The 21,305-nt window shown below is 45.0% G+C and overlaps 2 protein-coding genes across 3 annotated transcripts in view; both read left to right on the top strand.

Moving 5' to 3' along the window:
* LOC147698709 (uncharacterized) overlaps nucleotides 1-17,423 on the top strand; it is a 96,990-nt gene extending 79,567 nt beyond the window's left edge. Inside the window, exon 3 of the mRNA XM_086933595.1 lies at nucleotides 17,415-17,423. Coding sequence (XP_086789721.1) covers nucleotides 17,415-17,423 — 9 coding nt within the window. The remainder of the gene's footprint in view (nucleotides 1-17,414) is intronic.
* CNTN5 (contactin 5) overlaps nucleotides 1-21,305 on the top strand; it is a 3,039,905-nt gene that overhangs the window by 2,031,197 nt on the left and 987,403 nt on the right. The gene's annotated exons all lie outside the window — the stretch shown is intronic.

The raw sequence follows: 21,305 nt of genomic DNA, 5'->3' as shown, positions 1-21,305 counted from the left end.
TTCACTAAAGCCAATTCAGCTGGTCCATAGGAAAGCATTGGGATACATTATTAAAAGAAAATAAAGTTATCTACACCTAGGACCCAGATACGAAGTTCATTCCTTAACTTTTTCAAATATTTCTTACTAAGTCAATTCATTGGTAAAGTCTGATTGTGATTTACAATTAAATCTTTATTTGTGCGGGGAATGAGATTTTAATATCTTTTATGATCAATTTGATAACTTATCTCATTCGTCAAATTTGGATCGGTTATTTTCTGTCATTGAGTAAAAGACAAACCCTGCATAGGTTAGATAAACCCCATAAACTGACGCAACTCTGAAGAACCACTTACAACTGATAAAGTTTAAAAGATTTAATATAAAATTAAGAAAAGTTGCAAATACAATCCTCTCAGGATAAGATTCAACAAATATACAGGAACTAGAAGGAACATATATTCCCTAAAGAACCTCAATCTACAAACGAATACAATTAAAGTCAGTTCTAGAATCAACAAATTAAATAGCATAGATATGATGTGGTTCTGTTGCGTCATCTACAGAAAGAGAAAAATAAACAAGTTAAATCTATCCCTACTCTATACTAAGTGACATCCCTACTTCGCAAGTTCCTTACCTAAAAAGGTGTCAGCAGTTTGACTTCCAATGAAGTTCAAACTCTCTTAGCCTCTAAAGGTAACTTAAGTTTAAGAAGCAGTACCCTCTCTGCCTACCCATCCGCTCTCTAAGGGTCCTCGGCCTACTGCTCCCTTGCACTCTGATCTCTCTCAGCGCATCTGCTCAAGTCATCTGCGCTCTTGCTTGCCCTGAGCTTTTCGCTGTTCTCGCTATCTTCTCCCCGGGGTGCTGTCCCTAAAATACACAATCACAGTATGGGTGGAACGCCCCTTCGACGCCCACCACGGACTTTCCCCATGATGTCATTTCTAGCTCTTTCCATGGCTTCATCTCTTCGCGTCGTCCGTTAAGTTGACCCTTCTTCTTAGACGCCATCTTCGTCTTCTTGCTGGTGACTTCATTTGACACTTTCGGAGCAAAAGTCTATCACCTCAGCAGAACTTTAATCTTTCCGACTATATGTATAACCTTTCTTGGTCCTGTGAATGATCATTTCAAAACAAGACTCAAATTCCAAGCGTCTCCTCTCACGTTTAGGCAATAAACTTCGTCCGGCATTGTCACCTTAAATCTAACAAGAACTAGACTCCTTGGCTCGCACGTTCACATCAAGGCTATTCACGACTCCTGTGAGCCCACTAAATTACATACAGCGAACTACATTCCTGCGAACCCTTGGTCAGTCAGGTTAAAATCACAAATGACCTAAAACCCTTCTAACATTCCTACAAACTTCTTCTACACAGTATAACCTTTAACACACATTTATATATAATCGCATTTAGCAAAGCCTTGATTATACTTGAATACAATTTACATAGAATACAAAGTTATTCTCGTTCGTTACATCGTTATGTATATATGCTCTCTGCACATTTCTCCATGTTACATTTCTCGCCGTTTCTCCATTTAAAGTTACACACGTACATGAATTCTACTTTGCACGTTCTACATTTCGTAAGCATTTCTACATATTTCTACATTAGCCCACTATGTATACGGGCCTTCTAAATCTAATTCATGTTCAAGAGTAAATACAGAATACATTTCCTATATCACCTTGGTTACATCTGTTAACTTTATACTACAAATGCTAATTTCACGTTACAGTATGCATTTCATTCCTACGTTTATACGATATGCTTCTAAATATGGCTCGGATATACGTTTTATTCAAATTGCGCTCTCTCAGTTCCCCCCTTTGATGACTTTTAGGAGTCATCACTAAATGCAATTTGAATAGCACCTTTATACAGAACTAGTTACAACATTCCCTCTTTTTATCGTTTCGAGTGCTCTCAAACTTTTATACTGTTGATCTTGTAAAACAGCTAATCTCCTTTCTTGTTCTCTCATGGACCTTTGTAACCGGTTCGATCTATACCACTTATACAATTTCACAAATCCTAACAATGTGATTATACAAATTAATACTATTAACACAGGTTTTAATATATACCATACTATACTTTTACCAAGGTTGGCAAACCAACTTCCAACCTTTCCTACTCCATGACCTACTTTTTCCCAAACATTTATTTTTGTCAAATCTTCAATTTCTTGGTGTATCTCTGTAATGTTTTGTATGACCTTCTCAAGTGGTTTTGAATTATCAGGAATATAAGTACAACATTCCTGGACCTTCAAAGCCTTGCAAACTCCGCCTTCTTTTGCTAATAGAACATCTAGAGCAAGACGATTCTGAAGAACCATTGCTCTAATCGATTGCATCTCGCCTTCTACTAGCATTAATGACCTTGCAGTACTTGCAGACAATCTATCTACAACTGTAGCTAGTCTCCTGATCTTAACATCGTTAAGTATTAAACCTAAAAGAGGAAATATCGCTCCAAATACGTCTCCTACTACTTCTGCATCTCCTACTTCTCTTTTCGCTCTCGTCGAAGCCTTTCCTTCTATGATCTCTAAATCCCTTGCATGATATATTTTGGGGAAGACAATTGCCAAGTAACACGAACCATACCAATTGTCAGGCAGTTTTACATAGGCATTTCTTCCACATACAAAATACACATTAGGAATAGCTTGCATCCCTTTCATAAAATCTTTCGTATAGTACTCTAATCTAAAAGCATGTTCGCAATTAACTTCACCTACAAATACACTCTCATAATATGTCTTGCTTCGAGTTAAACATAACTTTCCTTTCTGCGTTCTATCCAAAGCTATTGGACCATTGCTACCTTTCTTTTTATGTGCCTTCTCTTCTTCGGTCCAATCAGTTTTCCACTGTCCTGACATTTTTAGAATCTTCTGCCTTCTGTACCGGTCATCTACTTGTCCTATGAACTTTTTCTCTATCTCTGACACTTTGCAAGTCAGATTATTTCTGCGTGCGTATGATGTATCTAATGTATCCCAAGGAAGAAAGAACTTTGCTAATCTATCCTCCTTTTTATAATAGTCCCACTTATTCATTTGTTTATAATTCGGGACTTCAGGCAGTACCGAATCATAATTTGAAAAGTAGTACTCAAACCCTTCTCTACCATAAAATATACTAAGCAGTAAACTACATGTTATCCCATAAGTCAGTGGGAGATGATGATATCTAATGCCCTCGTCTACAGAAGCCGGCAATTGCATACAAACGTAGCAATCTTTGGCCTCCATGGCATCGATATATTCGTACAACAGTTTGGCATATGCGTTTGACCTAAAATTTCCCTGTGACTCGTCTACGTGTAATCTACGAGCTTCATCTGCCAGTAACGCCTTTTCACGAATCACATTGCTCTCCTCCTTCTTCCCCACAAGAGCAGGTTTCAAAGTCGTTACAGGCTTTACATCTGCTGTTTCTTTATCACTGTCATGTCCTACTATGTATGATATTGTCACTACTGTAATTATGAGAAAAATTACTATTGCTATTAGTGTACCTACTATGCATTTGGCTTTTCGGTTTGGGTTGCCGTTCTCCATGTTATCAAACAGCGTAGCTCCTTCTTTTGCGAAAAAGTTTTTCCTTTTCAGTCTTTGTTTGCTTTATTTGCCTTCTCAGTTCGTAAAGTGCTCTTTATCAACAAAAGTCTCCTTTTCGCAACACTGTCTTTTTCTTTTTAGCAACAGACAACCCTAACCCTTCTCCGTCCTCTAAGTGTAATCCCTAATTTTAATCTTCTTTCCACTCGGCGCTAAGTTATCTTCTTCTTTATAGCTTCAAACACAAAAGTCTTTATGCATCAACAATTATTTTCGTACCTGCAGCTTTCACAACAAGTTCCAATAATTCAAAACAAATGACTTTTTCTTCTTCTTCTGGAATTTGATGACCAAATGTTGGAAACTGTAATCGATTTAGCACTAGATCTTTGATCCGACTCAAGTATGGGGGTTTGGGAAGTGTGAAAGTCAGTAACCCCTCAGTCTCGAATCCAGGCGTCAACATCCATATCTCCACTGCCACAAATGGATCGTGATCGATTACCTTCACTTCTCTCACTCTCCCAGATTTCTGTCCCCAAGACATCTGCTAGATAAGTCCACTCTGGGGTGGCGTACCTTCGGCAGGGCACACGTACCCTTCTCGATCTTCTTGGACTCTCAGTGCCTGAGTCTGTAGTTTCTTCTTCCTGATCCGATTCTTCAGCGATCGGGACAAGAGTTCTTTCTTGTTGTGCCTTTAAGCTTGGCCTTCTCCTTCTCTCCGGCCAACTAGCTTCGTCACTCCTTGTCCTCCTGCTCCTTGTTCTTGGACTTGTCTCTTGGTCACTCTCTGTTTGTTCGGTATCTGATTCGAACTCCCAATTACTTTCTTCTCCTGAGATGACTTCGGTCCCACTGGTGTCCTGACCGTCGTCAACCTGTTCCGACACAGGCTCAGCCTCTTCGATCACCTCTACAGCTTGGCTTTCCCCCTCTGTGGCTTCTCCGCTTTCCGCTGGATTCTCAACCGAGAGAGGAGCTGTTTCTTCTAGAGGTGTTGGCACTCTTCGGGTGTGTGAGGCATGTATCCAGTTGGGCAAGCCTCCACACTTTACTGCAGTGTTCGTAACTAGTATGACTTGAAACGGTCCTCGCCAGCGCACGTCTAGGCAGTTCTTCCTGACATGCTTCTTCACCAAAACCCAGTCCCCCGGACTCAGGTCATGGCACAAATCTTGTGCTGATGGAACCTCTGCAATATTTACAAAAAGGGGTGGTGAGGGACAGAGTCTCTGAATTAAGCAGAAAGCTCTCACCCAGTCAAGAGATCAGGGCTAGATCCAACACCGTTTTTAGCTCACTGCACCATCCCAGTTTCAGAACCTGGCTGTATGCAAATTAGTCTATTCCTGTCCCAGTGCATGATGGGAACAGGGCAAACCAAACTACAAAAGCCAATTCTTACACTGGGAAGGAAACAAGCTCCCGGGGACCGGTTTCTGGCATTATAGCCGTCTTCGGCCCGGTTTGCTTGAATCCTGATGGTGCAATGAGCAAGGGTCTCACATCTGAGAATACCCTTCCACGCTTAGGGTGGACAAAAATATTTACAAAAAGGGGTGGTGAGGGACAGAGTCTCTGAATTAAGCAGAAAGCTCTCACCCAGTCAAGAGATCAGGGCTAGATCCAACACCGTTTTTTAGCTCACTGCACCATCCCAGTTTCAGAACCTGGCTGTATGCAAATTAGTCTATTCCTGTCCCAGTGCATGATGGGAACAGGGCAAACCAAACTACAAAAGCCAATTCTTACACTGGGAAGGAAACAAGCTCCCGGGGACCGGTTTCTGGCATTACAGCCGTCTTCGGCCCGGTTTGCTTGAATCCTGATGGTGCAATGAGCAAGGGTCTCACATCTGAGAATACCCTTCCACGCTTAGGGTGGACAAAAATATTTACAAAAAGGGGTGGTGAGGGACAGAGTCTCTGAATTAAGCAGAAAGCTCTCACCCAGTCAAGAGATCAGGGCTAGATCCAACACCGTTTTTTAGCTCACTGCACCATCCCAGTTTCAGAACCTGGCTGTATGCAAATTAGTCTATTCCTGTCCCAGTGCATGATGGGAACAGGGCAAACCAAACTACAAAAGCCAATTCTTACACTGGGAAGGAAACAAGCTCCCGGGGACCGGTTTCTGGCATTACAGCCGTCTTCGGCCCGGTTTGCTTGAATCCTGATGGTGCAATGAGCAAGGGTCTCACATCTGAGAATACCCTTCCACGCTTAGGGTGGACAAAAATATTTACAAAAAGGGGTGGTGAGGGACAGAGTCTCTGAATTAAGCAGAAAGCTCTCACCCAGTCAAGAGATCAGGGCTAGATCCAACACCGTTTTTTAGCTCACTGCACCATCCCAGTTTCAGAACCTGGCTGTATGCAAATTAGTCTATTCCTGTCCCAGTGCATGATGGGAACAGGGCAAACCAAACTACAAAAGCCAATTCTTACACTGGGAAGGAAACAAGCTCCCGGGGACCGGTTTCTGGCATTACAGCCGTCTTCGGCCCGGTTTGCTTGAATCCTGATGGTGCAATGAGCAAGGGTCTCACATCTGAGAATACCCTTCCACGCTTAGGGTGGACAAAAATATTTACAAAAAGGGGTGGTGAGGGACAGAGTCTCTGAATTAAGCAGAAAGCTCTCACCCAGTCAAGAGATCAGGGCTAGATCCAACACCGTTTTTTAGCTCACTGCACCATCCCAGTTTCAGAACCTGGCTGTATGCAAATTAGTCTATTCCTGTCCCAGTGCATGATGGGAACAGGGCAAACCAAACTACAAAAGCCAATTCTTACACTGGGAAGGAAACAAGCTCCCGGGGACCGGTTTCTGGCATTACAGCCGTCTTCGGCCCGGTTTGCTTGAATCCTGATGGTGCAATGAGCAAGGGTCTCACATCTGAGAATACCCTTCCACGCTTAGGGTGGACAAAAATATTTACAAAAAGGGGTGGTGAGGGACAGAGTCTCTGAATTAAGCAGAAAGCTCTCACCCAGTCAAGAGATCAGGGCTAGATCCAACACCGTTTTTTAGCTCACTGCACCATCCCAGTTTCAGAACCTGGCTGTATGCAAATTAGTCTATTCCTGTCCCAGTGCATGATGGGAACAGGGCAAACCAAACTACAAAAGCCAATTCTTACACTGGGAAGGAAACAAGCTCCCGGGGACCGGTTTCTGGCATTACAGCCGTCTTCGGCCCGGTTTGCTTGAATCCTGATGGTGCAATGAGCAAGGGTCTCACATCTGAGAATACCCTTCCACGCTTAGGGTGGACAAAAATATTTACAAAAAGGGGTGGTGAGGGACAGAGTCTCTGAATTAAGCAGAAAGCTCTCACCCAGTCAAGAGATCAGGGCTAGATCCAACACCGTTTTTTAGCTCACTGCACCATCCCAGTTTCAGAACCTGGCTGTATGCAAATTAGTCTATTCCTGTCCCAGTGCATGATGGGAACAGGGCAAACCAAACTACAAAAGCCAATTCTTACACTGGGAAGGAAACAAGCTCCCGGGGACCGGTTTCTGGCATTACAGCCGTCTTCGGCCCGGTTTGCTTGAATCCTGATGGTGCAATGAGCAAGGGTCTCACATCTGAGAATACCCTTCCACGCTTAGGGTGGACAAAAATATTTACAAAAAGGGGTGGTGAGGGACAGAGTCTCTGAATTAAGCAGAAAGCTCTCACCCAGTCAAGAGATCAGGGCTAGATCCAACACCGTTTTTTAGCTCACTGCACCATCCCAGTTTCAGAACCTGGCTGTATGCAAATTAGTCTATTCCTGTCCCAGTGCATGATGGGAACAGGGCAAACCAAACTACAAAAGCCAATTCTTACACTGGGAAGGAAACAAGCTCCCGGGGACCGGTTTCTGGCATTACAACCGTCTTCGGCCCGGTTTGCTTGAATCCTGATGGTGCAATGAGCAAGGGTCTCACATCTGAGAATACCCTTCCACGCTTAGGGTGGACAAAAATATTTACAAAAAGGGGTGGTGAGGGACAGAGTCTCTGAATTAAGCAGAAAGCTCTCACCCAGTCAAGAGATCAGGGCTAGATCCAACACCGTTTTTTAGCTCACTGCACCATCCCAGTTTCAGAACCTGGCTGTATGCAAATTAGTCTATTCCTGTCCCAGTGCATGATGGGAACAGGGCAAACCAAACTACAAAAGCCAATTCTTACACTGGGAAGGAAACAAGCTCCCGGGGACCGGTTTCTGGCATTACAGCCGTCTTCGGCCCGGTTTGCTTGAATCCTGATGGTGCAATGAACCTCTGCAGCCTGGACCTGGAGGGACACAGAATTAATGGCATCAGATAGTCCCTTGCAGTAGTCCAAGATCAAATCGTCTGTGATGTTCACTAGCGCTGCAGTCGGAACCGATGGCAACCTCATAGCTCTCCCCATTAGTACTTCATGTGGAGAGAGACCTGTTTTTCTATCTGGTGTGCTACGTATGCTCATAAGAACCATTGGAAGTGCGTCTGGCCAACTCAGGGATGTTGATGAACAAACTTTGGCAAGTCTGGACTTGATTGTGCTGTTGATTTGCTCTACAATCCCTGAAGCTTCTGGTCGATAGCTGCAATGTAACTTCTGATCGATACCCAAAGCTGAGCACAACATCTTCACTATTTCACTGTTAAAATGAGTTCCTCTGTCCGATTCCAAAGAGGATGGCACCCCAAACCTCGGTATTAACTCTCTAAGTAACAATTTCGCTACTGTAAGTGTATCGCACCTACGAGTAGGGTAAGCTTCAACCCATCTAGAAAATATACAGACAATCACTAAAACGTATCTGAGTCTATTGCATTTAGGCATTTCTATGAAGTCAAGCTGCATTCTATTGAAAGGCCCCCCAGACCTCCCAATGTGACTCAATGTGACTGGTGTTCTCTTTCCTACGTTTAGTTGCTGACAGATCGCACATCGCTGACACACTGCTTCTGCCGCTACTCTGAATTTTGGGTTAAACCACGTTTGTCTGAATACTCTCACCATAGCATCTCTACCTATGTGTGCTGATCCATGCAATTTCCTTGCCATTGGACTAACAAGTTCATTTGGTAAAACTGCTCTCCCATCTGCAGAGATCCAAAAGTTCATTTCACTTCTAGTACAACCAGCTGTTTCCCAGCTCTTTTTCTCATCATCTGGTGCATTTTCCTGAACACTCTTTAGCTCATCCCACGTATCTACAGTGTCTAGCAACATTGTCAATTCAGTTCTTTCTTGGATTCCCCCCACCTTTACATCAGTGTGAGAATATCCCTGTTCTGCGCAGTAACGCGCTACCTCATCAGCATAGCGATTGCCCTGCGACACAAAGTCTACATTTTTCGTGTGCGCAGCACATTTGACAACCGCTATGGCTGTCGGACCTTGCAATGCTTCTAACAATAGTCTCACGAATTCTCCATTCCTAATGGGAGAACCCGAGGAGGTCATGTAACCTCTTTGAGACCATAACTGCCCGTAATCATGAACTACCCCGAAACCATACTGGCTATCGGTGTATATGGTGACTCGAAGTTTGTTACCTGCTAAACAGGCACACGTCAGAGCAACAATTTCAGCTCCCTGAGCGGAGTGTACTCCTTCCAGGCAAGTGGCTTCTATAACTCTGGTAATTGTGCAAACTGCATAAGCTGCTCTCAGCTGACCGATATCGTCTCTTACGCATGAACCATCAACAAAGAATATTTCATCGGGGTCAGTCAATGGCTCATCTACGATATCAGGTCTCGGTTTGGTGCATAGTTCAGTCACATCAAGGCAGTCATGATCTGTACAAATTTCATCATCAATCTCATTTGGAAGTGGCATCAAAGTTGCAGGATTCAAGACGGAGCATCTTTTTAGGGTCACATTCTCGGCAGCCAATATGACTTGCTCGTAGCGTGTGAGCCTGCTATTCGTCAGATGCTGAGTCTTAGTCCTGGTCATTAACAATTCCACAGAATGCGGTACGTACACCACTAACTGATGTCCCATTACCACACTTTCAGAACGTTCAATGCTGACACCCGTTGCAGCTACGGATTTAAGACATCCGGGCAACGCTGCGGCTACTGGATCTAATGTAGCCGAGAAATATGCAACTGGCCTACGCGCATCTCCATGTATCTGGGCCAAAACTGCTAAAGCGCAACCCTCTCTTTCGCAGCAGTAAAGCAAAAATGGTTTTGTGTAATCAGGCATTCCTAAAGCCGGGGCACGACATAAGTCCTCCCTCAGCTGCAAAAACGCCATCAAACAATCTTTGTCCCAGGGTACCGGATCTCTCACTCCTTTGTGCGTCAGTTGTAATAACGGTTTTGCCTTCAGTGAAAAGTTGGCTATCCACTGTCGACAATAACCGACCATGCCTAGAAACATCCTGACTTCTCTTTGTGTTTTAGGCGCGTTCATTTTCACAATCGCCTCTATTCTGTCCGGAGACACCTTCCGTTTTCCCTTTTCAATCCTATGACCCAAGTATTGCACTTCAGTTTTACAATATTGCAATTTACTTGGAGACACCTTGTGCCCGTTCTCGGCCAAGTGATTTAACAAGGTTATGGTGTCTATTCTGCAAGCTTCCTCAGTTTCTGACGCAACTAGGAGATCGTCTATGTACTGGACTAGAACCGAATTCTTGGGCAGTACTAGTCTTTCAAGATTTCTCTTCAGTAGCTGGTTAAAAATCGATGGGCTTTCTGTGTACCCCTGAGGGATACGACACCATGTTAAAACGCGATCTTCCAGCTTAAAAGCGAAAAGATACTGGCTCTCTTCATCTAAAGGAATCGAAAAGAAAGCCTGGCACAAATCTATCACGGTGAACCATTCAGCTTGGAACGGTATCTGAAACAATATCACTGATGGATTCGGTACCACTGGACAACATGAGACAACAATATTATTAATCTTTCGGAGATCCTGCACTATTCTGTATTTTCCACTAGGCTTCTGCAAACCCATAATCGGGGAGTTACATGGACTACCCACGATCTCCTTCAGTATTCCCTGTTTAGTCATGGATTCGATCACAGGCTTTATTCCTGCAATCGTCTCCGGTGTCAACTTGTATTGTGGTGTTCTTCGATATTCAGCATTGAGTCTTACCAGGATCTTTACTGGTTCTACCCCTTTAATCAATCCTATTTCTTCACCGGTAAAATCCCACACCTCAGCTGACACTTTCTCCCTCAAATCCTGTGGAAGCTCCTCCACTGTTAAGGTAGGATATAGTTCCACGCACTCCTGCGAGTTTACAACCTTAAAATCGGCATCCTCATCGTTGGTCTGCACTTCTACTCCTTCAGGTGTGCAATGTATTGTGCAATTCAGTTTACACAACAGATCTCTTCCTAGCAAACACACAGGACTAGAATCACAGACCACAAACTGATGTTCGTCACTGTAATTCCCTATCTTTACTGACACTGGTTCGGTCAGAGGATTCGTCATCCTCTTGTTTGCGACTCCTACCACCTGAATCGTTTCTCCCGATATTGGCAGACCTGGGACTACCGCTGATCTCAACGTGGATCGAGTGGCCCCCGTATCCACCAAAAAGGTTGTAGGACATCCAGCCACTTCAGCCTCTACGTATGGTCCTCTCTGATCTACTTCCAGGGCTACTCCTAGAGTACAGTCTTCCTCCCTATTCACTCGTTGCCCTGTAAGAGGATCAATGTAGTAGCATTCTTCTCCTCCTACGAACAATGGCATTTGTCTATAGGTTTTCCCTCCATTTGTAATGCGAGGCGGTTGAGGAAACGGGGCTCGAGGAGTCTGAGTCCCCCCTTTGATAAACTTTCCCTTCGGGACTGTTGCTCCCTTAACCACGTTGTTCTGTACCTCTTCCTCCTCCTGTTCTAATTCTCCTGTCTCAACATTATAAGGACACTCGCGTCTCCAATGTCCCACCTCATTACACTGATGGCACCTCGTTGTCTTTTTCAGTGTCGCAATATCTATTCTCGGTCTCGGTCTTTCTTCCTCATCTCTGCTCTGATTATTCTGTTTCTTTGTTTGTGTTCCTGTTCCCTGTTGCCGCTGTCCACCCTTTCCAGCTGCTTGCATCTGTACCAACATTAGCTTTTCCTTGAGTTTCTTTGCCTTTGAATCTATCTCATCGCTACAGTACCTTGCACACCTCAGAATCTCATCTAAAGGTTTGTTCTGCCAACAGATCAAATGCTGTTGAATCATTAGGCTTATGTCTGGTCTCAATCCTAGAACAAACTTCGACACAAATTGTCCTATGTCTTTAGGATCCATCACGTCTAACCCACTGTACTGTTTAAATGCTTTCAGTAATCTCTCATAGAACTCGTGAACTGTCTCTTTAGGCTCCTGAGTTGTTCTGTCTATCTTAACCCAGTCTATGTCTTGCACCGGCACTTTCTCTTTTAGCCATGTTATTACTCTCTCGTATTTTTCCATGACTCTATCTGATGGACCATTTGTCCGGGTATCTCTCGGAGGCTCACAAGCGGGCCATTCAACACTAAGCTTGCATGCCGTCCACAAATCTCCGGGTACTACGATATCGAACAATGTGTTCAAATCGATCCACAGCACCTTAGAGATCTTCACGAATCTCTCTACCTGCTTGTACCACTCCACGGGGTTCTCTCTAAGCTTTGGGAAGGAATTAGTGAATGCCGCTAAATCCCCCCTACTCCAGGGTACATGGACGTAGTTTCCATTCGCGATTTCTCGCAAAGGGAAAGCTTCCATTCGCATTAGGTCTGTATCCTGAGACTTCACAAATGCACTCCTTCTGACAGATCCCCTCTTGGACCATTTTTCCTCCCATCTATCCAGATCTCTCCATATTCTAATGCACATGATTAATTCCCTTATGTGTACTCTTAGCCCAATCGTTCTACGCTCATCTAGATCTCGATCCGTGCAATTCAGCCTATGGTTGGCCTGTAAGGCTTTAGTTCGTGACATGTCTATCATATACTTTTCTGCCAATTCCGATAATTTTTCATGAGCTGCTCTCGCTTTTCGAGTAACATCTTTGGATAAAAACAGTATCTCATCTGGTGCGTATAGCTCTAACCTCTCTATTGCCACTGTGCCGTCAATTATTTCATCCAAGTCTGATTTTAAACTCATTACATCAATCCGTCTTGCTTTTATTTCAGCTCTCAGTATGTCAGTCCTAGGTTGTTCGCCCACACCCCTCTCACCTCCACTATGCGCCCTACGCCTAAGCACAGGTGAGTTATGAGGAGTTTTTCTTCCATCCCTTTGTTCCCACCTCTCTAGATCCCAAGCCTTTCAATCATCCCGTGGGGTATGGTGGAACAATGCTCCATCCCCCATCCCTACATTCCGTCTTTTCGGCTCGGTTTCTCCAGATACGAGATAGGATCCACCGTTCTGTTCTAAACCACTGTAACTCGCTTGCTGTCTGGTGTCGCTCAATAAACGATAAGGTCCTTCATGGCCCTCCATGCTCCCGCGATCTCGTTCCTGATCACCAGAAGTATGGCGAGACGTTTCGCGACTCCCTATATTCTCATGACTTCGCCCATGATCACCGGATGCATGGCGAGACCCTTCGCGACTCTCCATGTTCACGTGATTCCAATGTCGCACATTTTCGTCTGGGGTATGGTGAGTGCATCTGAAAGTATTTCGGTACTCCTGCGTCCTTCGTTCTCCCTCACTAAATGTGACGCGAGGCACTTCGCCACACCCTGCACTCCTGTCGTCGCACATTTGCCTATTGCCGCTGATAATAGGGCAAGTATCACCTCTGCTTCCTTGACTCCCTCTCTCCCACTCCGGGCTGCTTTCGCCAGCTCCACAATGAGAGAGGATCCTGTTATCCTGGTCTCTCCACTCTGCTCCTGTTTCTAAACTTTTATTCCGAGTCTCTTCGGAAGTATCCCATTCTCTCAGGTATTCCCTTAATTCCTTATAGGATTTCGGTTTTGGTCCCCTTAAATCCATTGGTCTTCTTTGACCCCCTTGTTCTATCCCGGGACCCGTCGCGGAATCTAATGGGGTACTCCGACTCATTGGTGCTAGTATCTGCCTCTGAGGATTTATCGTGTTGTTCCTATTCTCCATCTCTGCACTTTCCCTGTCCCATCGTGCCTGTTCCTCCTGCTGGACCCCCTCTGGGTTGTAGATTGACACAATAGAGCCTATGGTAACAGGTACTTGTAGAGCATCTGGCATTTGATACGACCTTGCATACTGCTTTTCCGGCACCTTCTGGACCACGAATCTTCCCACTACTCTCTGTTTGGAACTAGATTGAGGTACTTCCTCCCCTTTGTTGGAATCCCACTCTGTTACTGGGAGCGGTTTATATTCCCCCCATCTAGCTCCGTCCCCTTGCTGTAGTACAGGACTTTCGGTTTCTGTGTTATACGGAGGTGGTCTATCCATTAATAGCCTATCTATCAGATCCTCTTCTGTCTCGCTATCCTCATCTTCTTCTGGAGGTTCCTTTTCTCCCGTGGCTTCTATCATTGTGAACAGTTTGTCCGCTTCTATCTTTTGCACCCTCCACTTTTTAGCTTCATCATCCCATTTTGCATCCTGCATTGCTTTTACCGAACGTCTCACTCTTTCTTGCCGTCTACTCACACTCTTTTCATGTGCTGCTCTAAACCATGCACTAAGTGCTTCGAACTGTGTTGGCCTCGGTAGAGGTTTTGTTGCAAGCATTACCGCTTTCAGTTGGTTCAGCACTTCTAGCTTAAACGTTCCGTATCTCGGAAACGTCAGTTCCTTATTCCCTTCAGTTAGCTTATTCCACTCGGAGATCCATAATATCGAGTGTAAGCCTACTTTTACTGCCATATGATAAGCTGGTGTGCCTTCTGGTGGAGCTTCTTCTCCGGCATATAAGTTTCTTCTATCTCTTCTAAAGATTGCCCTTAAACGTTTAAAACACTTCATTTTTGATAATCTACGATCTTCCTTATTCTCTTCCTTGTTTACGTCCCGATGACAACCACCAATCTCTGTGCGACTTTCGCTAATCCGCCTATCCCAATGCGGTTCTACACTAACCGACCAATCTCAGCGCGGCTCTACGCTGACGTCACTTGTCCCCTCTGCAGCAGTTCCCCTCCTTTCTCAACTCGTCTCGCGGTCTTGCATGCGTTTCATTCATACACCGAAAAATGACTACTTCCGTCCAAGCGATCACTTTTCTCTGACTGTACGGCCACAGTCTAACTGTAATTGCTACCTCAACTGGCGAAACGTCTTTCCTCTGACGGTCAGACGCTCACCTCAACTGATAGGTTACTTACACACAGTAAACGTACGACCAGCGTCCGTTACTCATACACTCACTCTTACGCTCCCCCTATCATCGGTCTGTCGGGCGATCAATGGTACCTCATGACCCCCTTTCAATGGTAGACAAATTACTCTGGGTGTTCGATACACCCGAACCACTTAAGTCCTTCTCTGGATCTTAAGATTTCATCCGGTTGCGCGCGCTCACAACCTTCCCTCAATCACACTACAGGCATTCAACTCCGCTTGACATTACAACACAGGAACAACATAAAACACTGCAATCTTACAACGCATGACCCTTATACTCACTCTCGACCGACTCTGCTGCTTTTCTCTCGACGCACCGTCAGCACCGTCTTCGGCAGGGATTCTTCTTCTGGTCGTCGATGACTAGGGACCTTGGGGTAAACTAATCCTGACCTAGGTTGTCTTCCTCAAGAAGAAAACCATCTTTCTCTGCTACCAACTGCGGGGAATGAGATTTTAATATCTTTTATGATCAATTTGATAACTTATCTCATTCGTCAAATTTGGATCGGTTATTTTCTGTCATTGAGTAAAAGACAAACCCCGCATAGGTTAGATAAACCCCATAAACTGACGCAACTCTGAAGAACCACTTACAACTGATAAAGTTTAAAAGATTTAATATAAAATTAAGAAAAGTTGCAAATACAATCCTTCTCAGGATAAGATTCAACAAATATACAGGAACTAGAAGGAACATATATTCCCTAAAGAACCTCAATCTACAAACGAATACAATTAAAGTCAGTTCCAGAATCAACAAATTAAATAGCATAGATATGATGTGGTTCTGTTGCGTCATCTACAGAAAGAGAAAAATAAACAAGTTAAATCTATCCCTACTCTATACTAAGTGACATCCCTACTTCGCAAGTTCCTTACCTAAAAAGGTGTCAGCAGTTTGACTTCCAATGAAGTTCAAACTCTCTTAGCCTCTAAAGGTAACTTAAGTTTAAGAAGCAGTACCCTCTCTGCCTACCCATCCGCTCTCTAAGGGTCCTCGGCCTACTGCTCCCTTGCGCTCTGATCTCTCTCAGCGCATCTGCTCAAGTCATCTGCGCTCTTGCTTGCCCTGAGCTTTTTGCTGTTCTCGCTATCTTCTCCCCGGGGTGCTGTCCCTAAAATACACAATCACAGTATGGGTGGAACGCCCCTTCGACGCCCACCACGGACTTTCCCCATGATGTCATTTCTAGCTCTTTCCATGGCTTCATCTCTTCGCGTCGTCCGTTAAGTTGACCCTTCTTCTTAGACGCCATCTTCGTCTTCTTGCTGGTGACTTCATTTGACACTTTCGGAGCAAAAGTCTATCACCTCAGCAGAACTTTAATCTTTCCGACTATATGTATAACCTTTCTTGGTCCTGTGAATGATCATTTCAAAACAAGACTCAAATTCCAAGCGTCTCCTCTCACGTTTAGGCAATAAACTTCGTCCGGCATTGTCACCTTAAATCTAACAAGAATTAGACTCCTTGGCTCGCACGTTCACATCAAGGCTATTCACGACTCCTGTGAGCCCACTAAATTACATACAGCGAACTACATTCCTGCGAACCCTTGGTCAGTCAGGTTAAAATCACAAATGACCTAAAACCCTTCTAACATTCCTACAAACTTCTTCTACACAGTATAACCTTTAACACACATTTATATATAATCGCATTTAGCAAAGCCTTGATTATACTTGAATACAATTTACATAGAATACAAAGTTATTCTCGTTCGTTACATCGTTATGTATATATGCTCTCTGCACATTTCTCCATGTTACATTTCTCGCCGTTTCTCCATTAAAAGTTACACACGTACATGAATTCTACTTTGCACGTTCTACATTTCGTAAGCATTTCTACATATTTCTACATTAGCCCACTATGTATACGGGCCTTCTAAATCTAATTCATGTTCAAGAGTAAATACAGAATACATTTCCTATATCACCTTGGTTACATCTGTTAACTTTATACTACAAATGCTAATTTCACGTTACAGTATGCATTTCATTCCTACGTTTATACGATATGCTTCTAAATATGGCTCGGATATACGTTTTATTCAAATTGCGCTCTCTCATTTGCATAGGTCTCATTTATGTAGGTCTCATTTGCAAACCAGTAAATAAACTGTTTGCATGTGCTGGTTTGTGAATATGCATCAGACCCATAGACAAATCTTAAAGTGGAGCCAGGCAGGATGCTATAGTCTATGAGGCCATTGGAACCTAGATATTTGTTCTTTCAGATCTGCTGAAGCCTTGATCAGTAGCTCCAAAAAGGACAAATTAAAAAAATATAGCCATTACATGTATTGTACTGCTGTGGCAACTATCTCACCATGCACCAGTTTCAAACTTTGCTTTGGGGCTTTTTTGAAGTTTAAAATCCTCCAGTGGTGCAAGGAGGGCTGCTGTAGCAGACAAGGGCTCAATAAAGCTCAATACTTGATTCCATCCCTCCTTGATATTCCCAAAAAACGTTCCAAGCTGGATTGTATTTGTGATGTGCTTTTTTATCATTTTCCTTACTTTTTTTTTCTTTTTTAGATGCTGTAAAGCATAGTCCTGGTCCCTCTTACAGCTCCCAAACTGCTGTAAGAGGTGTTTATGAACAGGCCACAGGACAGCAGTTGGAGCCAAGAGCAATCACACACTTCAGAAATGGCTCGAGGAAGGTTCACTACAGTCGATTTCAGGCAGGCCAGCCACTCCTTCCACAGAGGAGCCCATATGAGCTGACCCTTGGAAGTACTTTCCATGGCAAGGGTACAAGGAGAAGAGTACTCTTTCCCTCAGTCATTCTCCATCCAGGCTAAAGATGTTATGTAGGCATCCACTACTTCTTCCTTTGGTGTCGTCTAAGTTCAGTAGTGTTCAGATGAGCTAGTGGTGGACTGATTGTCCTAAAGGGCATGTTACTGAGTGATTGGTGACACCTCGGTCCAATCCTAAGAAAATTTTGTTGCCTAAACTAATCTACTTTTTTAGCACTCCCTGTTGTTTTCTAACGAACTGTTCCAGGAAGCCTTACACTAAGGGTCTTTCAAAATCGAAAACCCTTAGGTCAGTGTATGTGGCGCTCACAGATTTTCATAGGTGTTGTACTATTTAAATAAGGGAAATATCCCAGCAAAAAAAGAGCAAGGTTGGCTGAGAGCAGAGCTCCTTCACATGGATACGATAGCCCTATATAATAAACATGCTGCTCCGGAATGGATCTTTTCCATGTACTTGGTTGTTCATATTCTGTATGCCGAGATATTTAGCCAGTAATTACTCTTCCCACCCGTTCTGTCAGAAGGCCCAAGGTCTATTTTCTTTTTGCAGGAAGGGCTTTCGGTTCTTCATGAAAGAGTTAACATCTAAAAGTAACAGGAAGAGAACCCAACAGAACTGAATTAATTAATGCCGAGGCAGTCTGGCAGAGAAAACTACTTTCCATAAAGTCATCATTGCAATAGTTTAACAAAAAAAGTACCCAATGCAAGTTTGCAAATTAGTTTCTTTGATTGATTTAGGGAACAATTGAGAAAATAGATTATTTAGTGCTGTTTACCATAGGAAGGACACTGCCATTCATTGTGTACTGAAAAAAGGAGTGTTTTTTTACCTTTTCATTGCATGGACCCGCCAGACTAAATATTAACCATGTCTTACTTTTGGCTGCTGTGCACATCGGTTTCTCCGTATTGAAAGTACTACTTATAAGTGACTTGGCAAATGGCCGAAAGTAGACTTTGATGCAAGTTAGAATGTTTTTCCTTGTCATGTACTTTCTGCAGCCGTGCTTGAACTTGTAACATCACTCGTGGGTTGTATAAATCAATACAGCTGTCCACATGTGACAGCTAACTGGCTCGACGTAGTTAAAGATTTTCATGAGAGATGTCTCCAGGAGACTTTATTACGTGATAGTACATATTGATGGTTTTGTTTTGTTTTGTTTTAGTTTTCTTTTTTTTTATTAAATTTATACTTTATTGCACTTCCAAGTTACATACACAGCCGACATCGCCTACAACCCGGGGGCCGGCGGCAACAAAGAAAAAAACCATTCTCCAATCCCCGGGTGCGGGTAAGTTACACAGCCATAAAGACCAACAGCCTAAGGGCCTGGCGGCGAAACTGCAGGTGTTGAACAGGTGTACAGAAGCAATCGATCGTAGCATCTACTATTGGATGACCGCAACTCATAAGCAGGATGCACACCCCACCGCACCAACAATATCAGACCCCAGGGGAGCAGGACGCGCCAGATTGGCAGGATCAAAATAGCCACCTGTGAAGAACTGCGTAGAAACCCAGAATCTAGGGGAACAGCAACAAGTATTCAGGGAATGGTGAATAAAGGGAAGGGGACCCCCCAAACAATAGCAAACCCACCCACCCCAAGAAAGAACAAGCCAGACTACCGAAACCCGTGCCCACTACCCACCACCCGCCCCGTACCTCAACCATGTGTCCCTCAGACAGACCAAGGGAGATCAGCAAGCGCCCGCTAGGGCGGGATTACGCCCTGGGAAGGGGACAGAGGTCGCCATAAACCAGAACAGCTGTCACAAGCAACTCTTAACGCAGAAACATCTCAAACAGTCAGGCACGAATCACCACACTGTCACAACTGTAAGATCTTCAGCCGGCACACTCCTCAACCACCGCTGACTCAGCCCCCTCCTCCTGCAACAAATCTGCCTCCACACTCTCAGGATCCGACTCACCATCCTCTTTCGCACTTTGAAACGCTCGAAACAAACCCCAAAAGTTTTTGGGCCTACTCTTTGGAGGTAGGAGTTCGCTATACACCTCTGATTGCGTGCAGCAGTAAAGCAAGTCTGTTTCCCACCGTTTTCTAGTCGGGACTGGTCCCCGCATCCAGCATAACGCCACCAGTCGCTTTGCCGTCAATAACGCCATGTCCGCTAGTCGCCGCATAGCCACAGGAAGTGGTTTTGAAAAACTAAGTAAGGCGAGCGCCGGGTTAGGCAAGATCGTGTCACCGAGGATAGCACTGAGGCCCGCAAAGACCTCAACCCAGTACTTATGTATGGCAGGACAGGTCCAGGCCATATGGAGAAAGTCTGCTGTGTGAAAGTGGCAACGCTCACACTCCGCTGACTCTCTAAGGCCATACCTATGCAGCCTCTCGGGCGTATAGTAGACACGCTGTAGGAATTTAAAATGCACCAGACGGTGCCTACCATTGAGCGAGATTTTCTTGGTATTAGTCGCACAATAACGCCACATGTCGTCTGAGATGGGAGATTGGAGGTCAGCCTGCCAGGCCAAACGGGCCTTGGAGGGGGGATATTTCCGTTGCCTGTCACCCAGTGAGCGAAGGGCCGTGATCAGTTTGCGAGCGGAGGGGGTCTTGATGACATAGGTGAGTTCCGGGACCTCCGGCGGCTCAGCCAGGTCCGGGCCTAAAACGGCAAGGGCCGCTCTACGAACCCTGTGATATTGAAAACTATGAAGCAGCGTTGACCCGGGGCAGGAGTGAAGGACCTGCTGCAGCGTTTTCAGAGTGCCGTTTAAGAAGAGATCACCCATGGTAAGAATGCCTAGGTCACGGAGTGCCTTCAGGACGCCCTTCTCAGTCAGCGGAGCCAGCCAGGCCGCCCATTCTACCCGGAGCAAAGGTGAATACAGCAGCTTGCAATCCCGGGAGCCAATCAGTGCATGCCAAGCATGATTCGTGGTGGCTATAGAGTCCAGATTGCCGACCCTTCTATCAGGTGGATAACACACTGTCGCCGGAAGCGGGACAGGGTCTGCAAAGAGTCTCTCCAGTTTCACATGAGGGATACCCGGGTCCCCATGAATCCAAGTATGCAGGTGTGCGCCCTGAGCAAGTCTGTAGTATCGCTCCAGATCCGGTGCCCCAAGGCCTCCCTGGTCGTACGGAAGGGTGAGTGTTTGCCACTGCACCCGCGGCTGTTTGCCCCCCCACGCCAGGCGGACGAGTGTTTGGGTGAGTTGCCGGAAGAAAGCCTTGGAGAGGACTACTGGAATATTCACAAAGAGGAAGAGGAACCTGGGGAGTACCACCATTTTCATGAGCGCAATCCTGCCCATGAGCGAAAGCGGGAGCCTAGACCACACTTCGACGTCGTCTACCAGTTTGGAGTAGGCCACACCATAGTTCTCGCGTATCAGGACTTCCGGGTCCGTATGTATGCGTATCCCCAAATAGCGGATAGCATCCGTGGTCCATTGCAAGGGGTACTCCGAGTCGAAAGGGAGCGTCACCGGCGTCAGGGGCAACGCTACTGACTTATTCCAGTTGACGCGAAGACCAGAAAGAGCCCCGAACCTAACCACCTCCCGTAGCACCGCAGAGAGATTAGTCTCCGGGTCCCGAACATATAGCAGAGTGTCGTCCGCATAAGTGGAGATACCGATCTGGTACGTCGGGAAGTTGATCCCTTCAAACCGGTGGTA

This window comes from Lissotriton vulgaris, chromosome 8 (assembly GCF_964263255.1).
Source record: "Lissotriton vulgaris chromosome 8, aLisVul1.2, whole genome shotgun sequence".
NCBI lineage: Eukaryota > Metazoa > Chordata > Amphibia > Caudata > Salamandridae > Lissotriton > Lissotriton vulgaris.
This window is presented reverse-complemented; position numbering and strand designations above follow the sequence as displayed.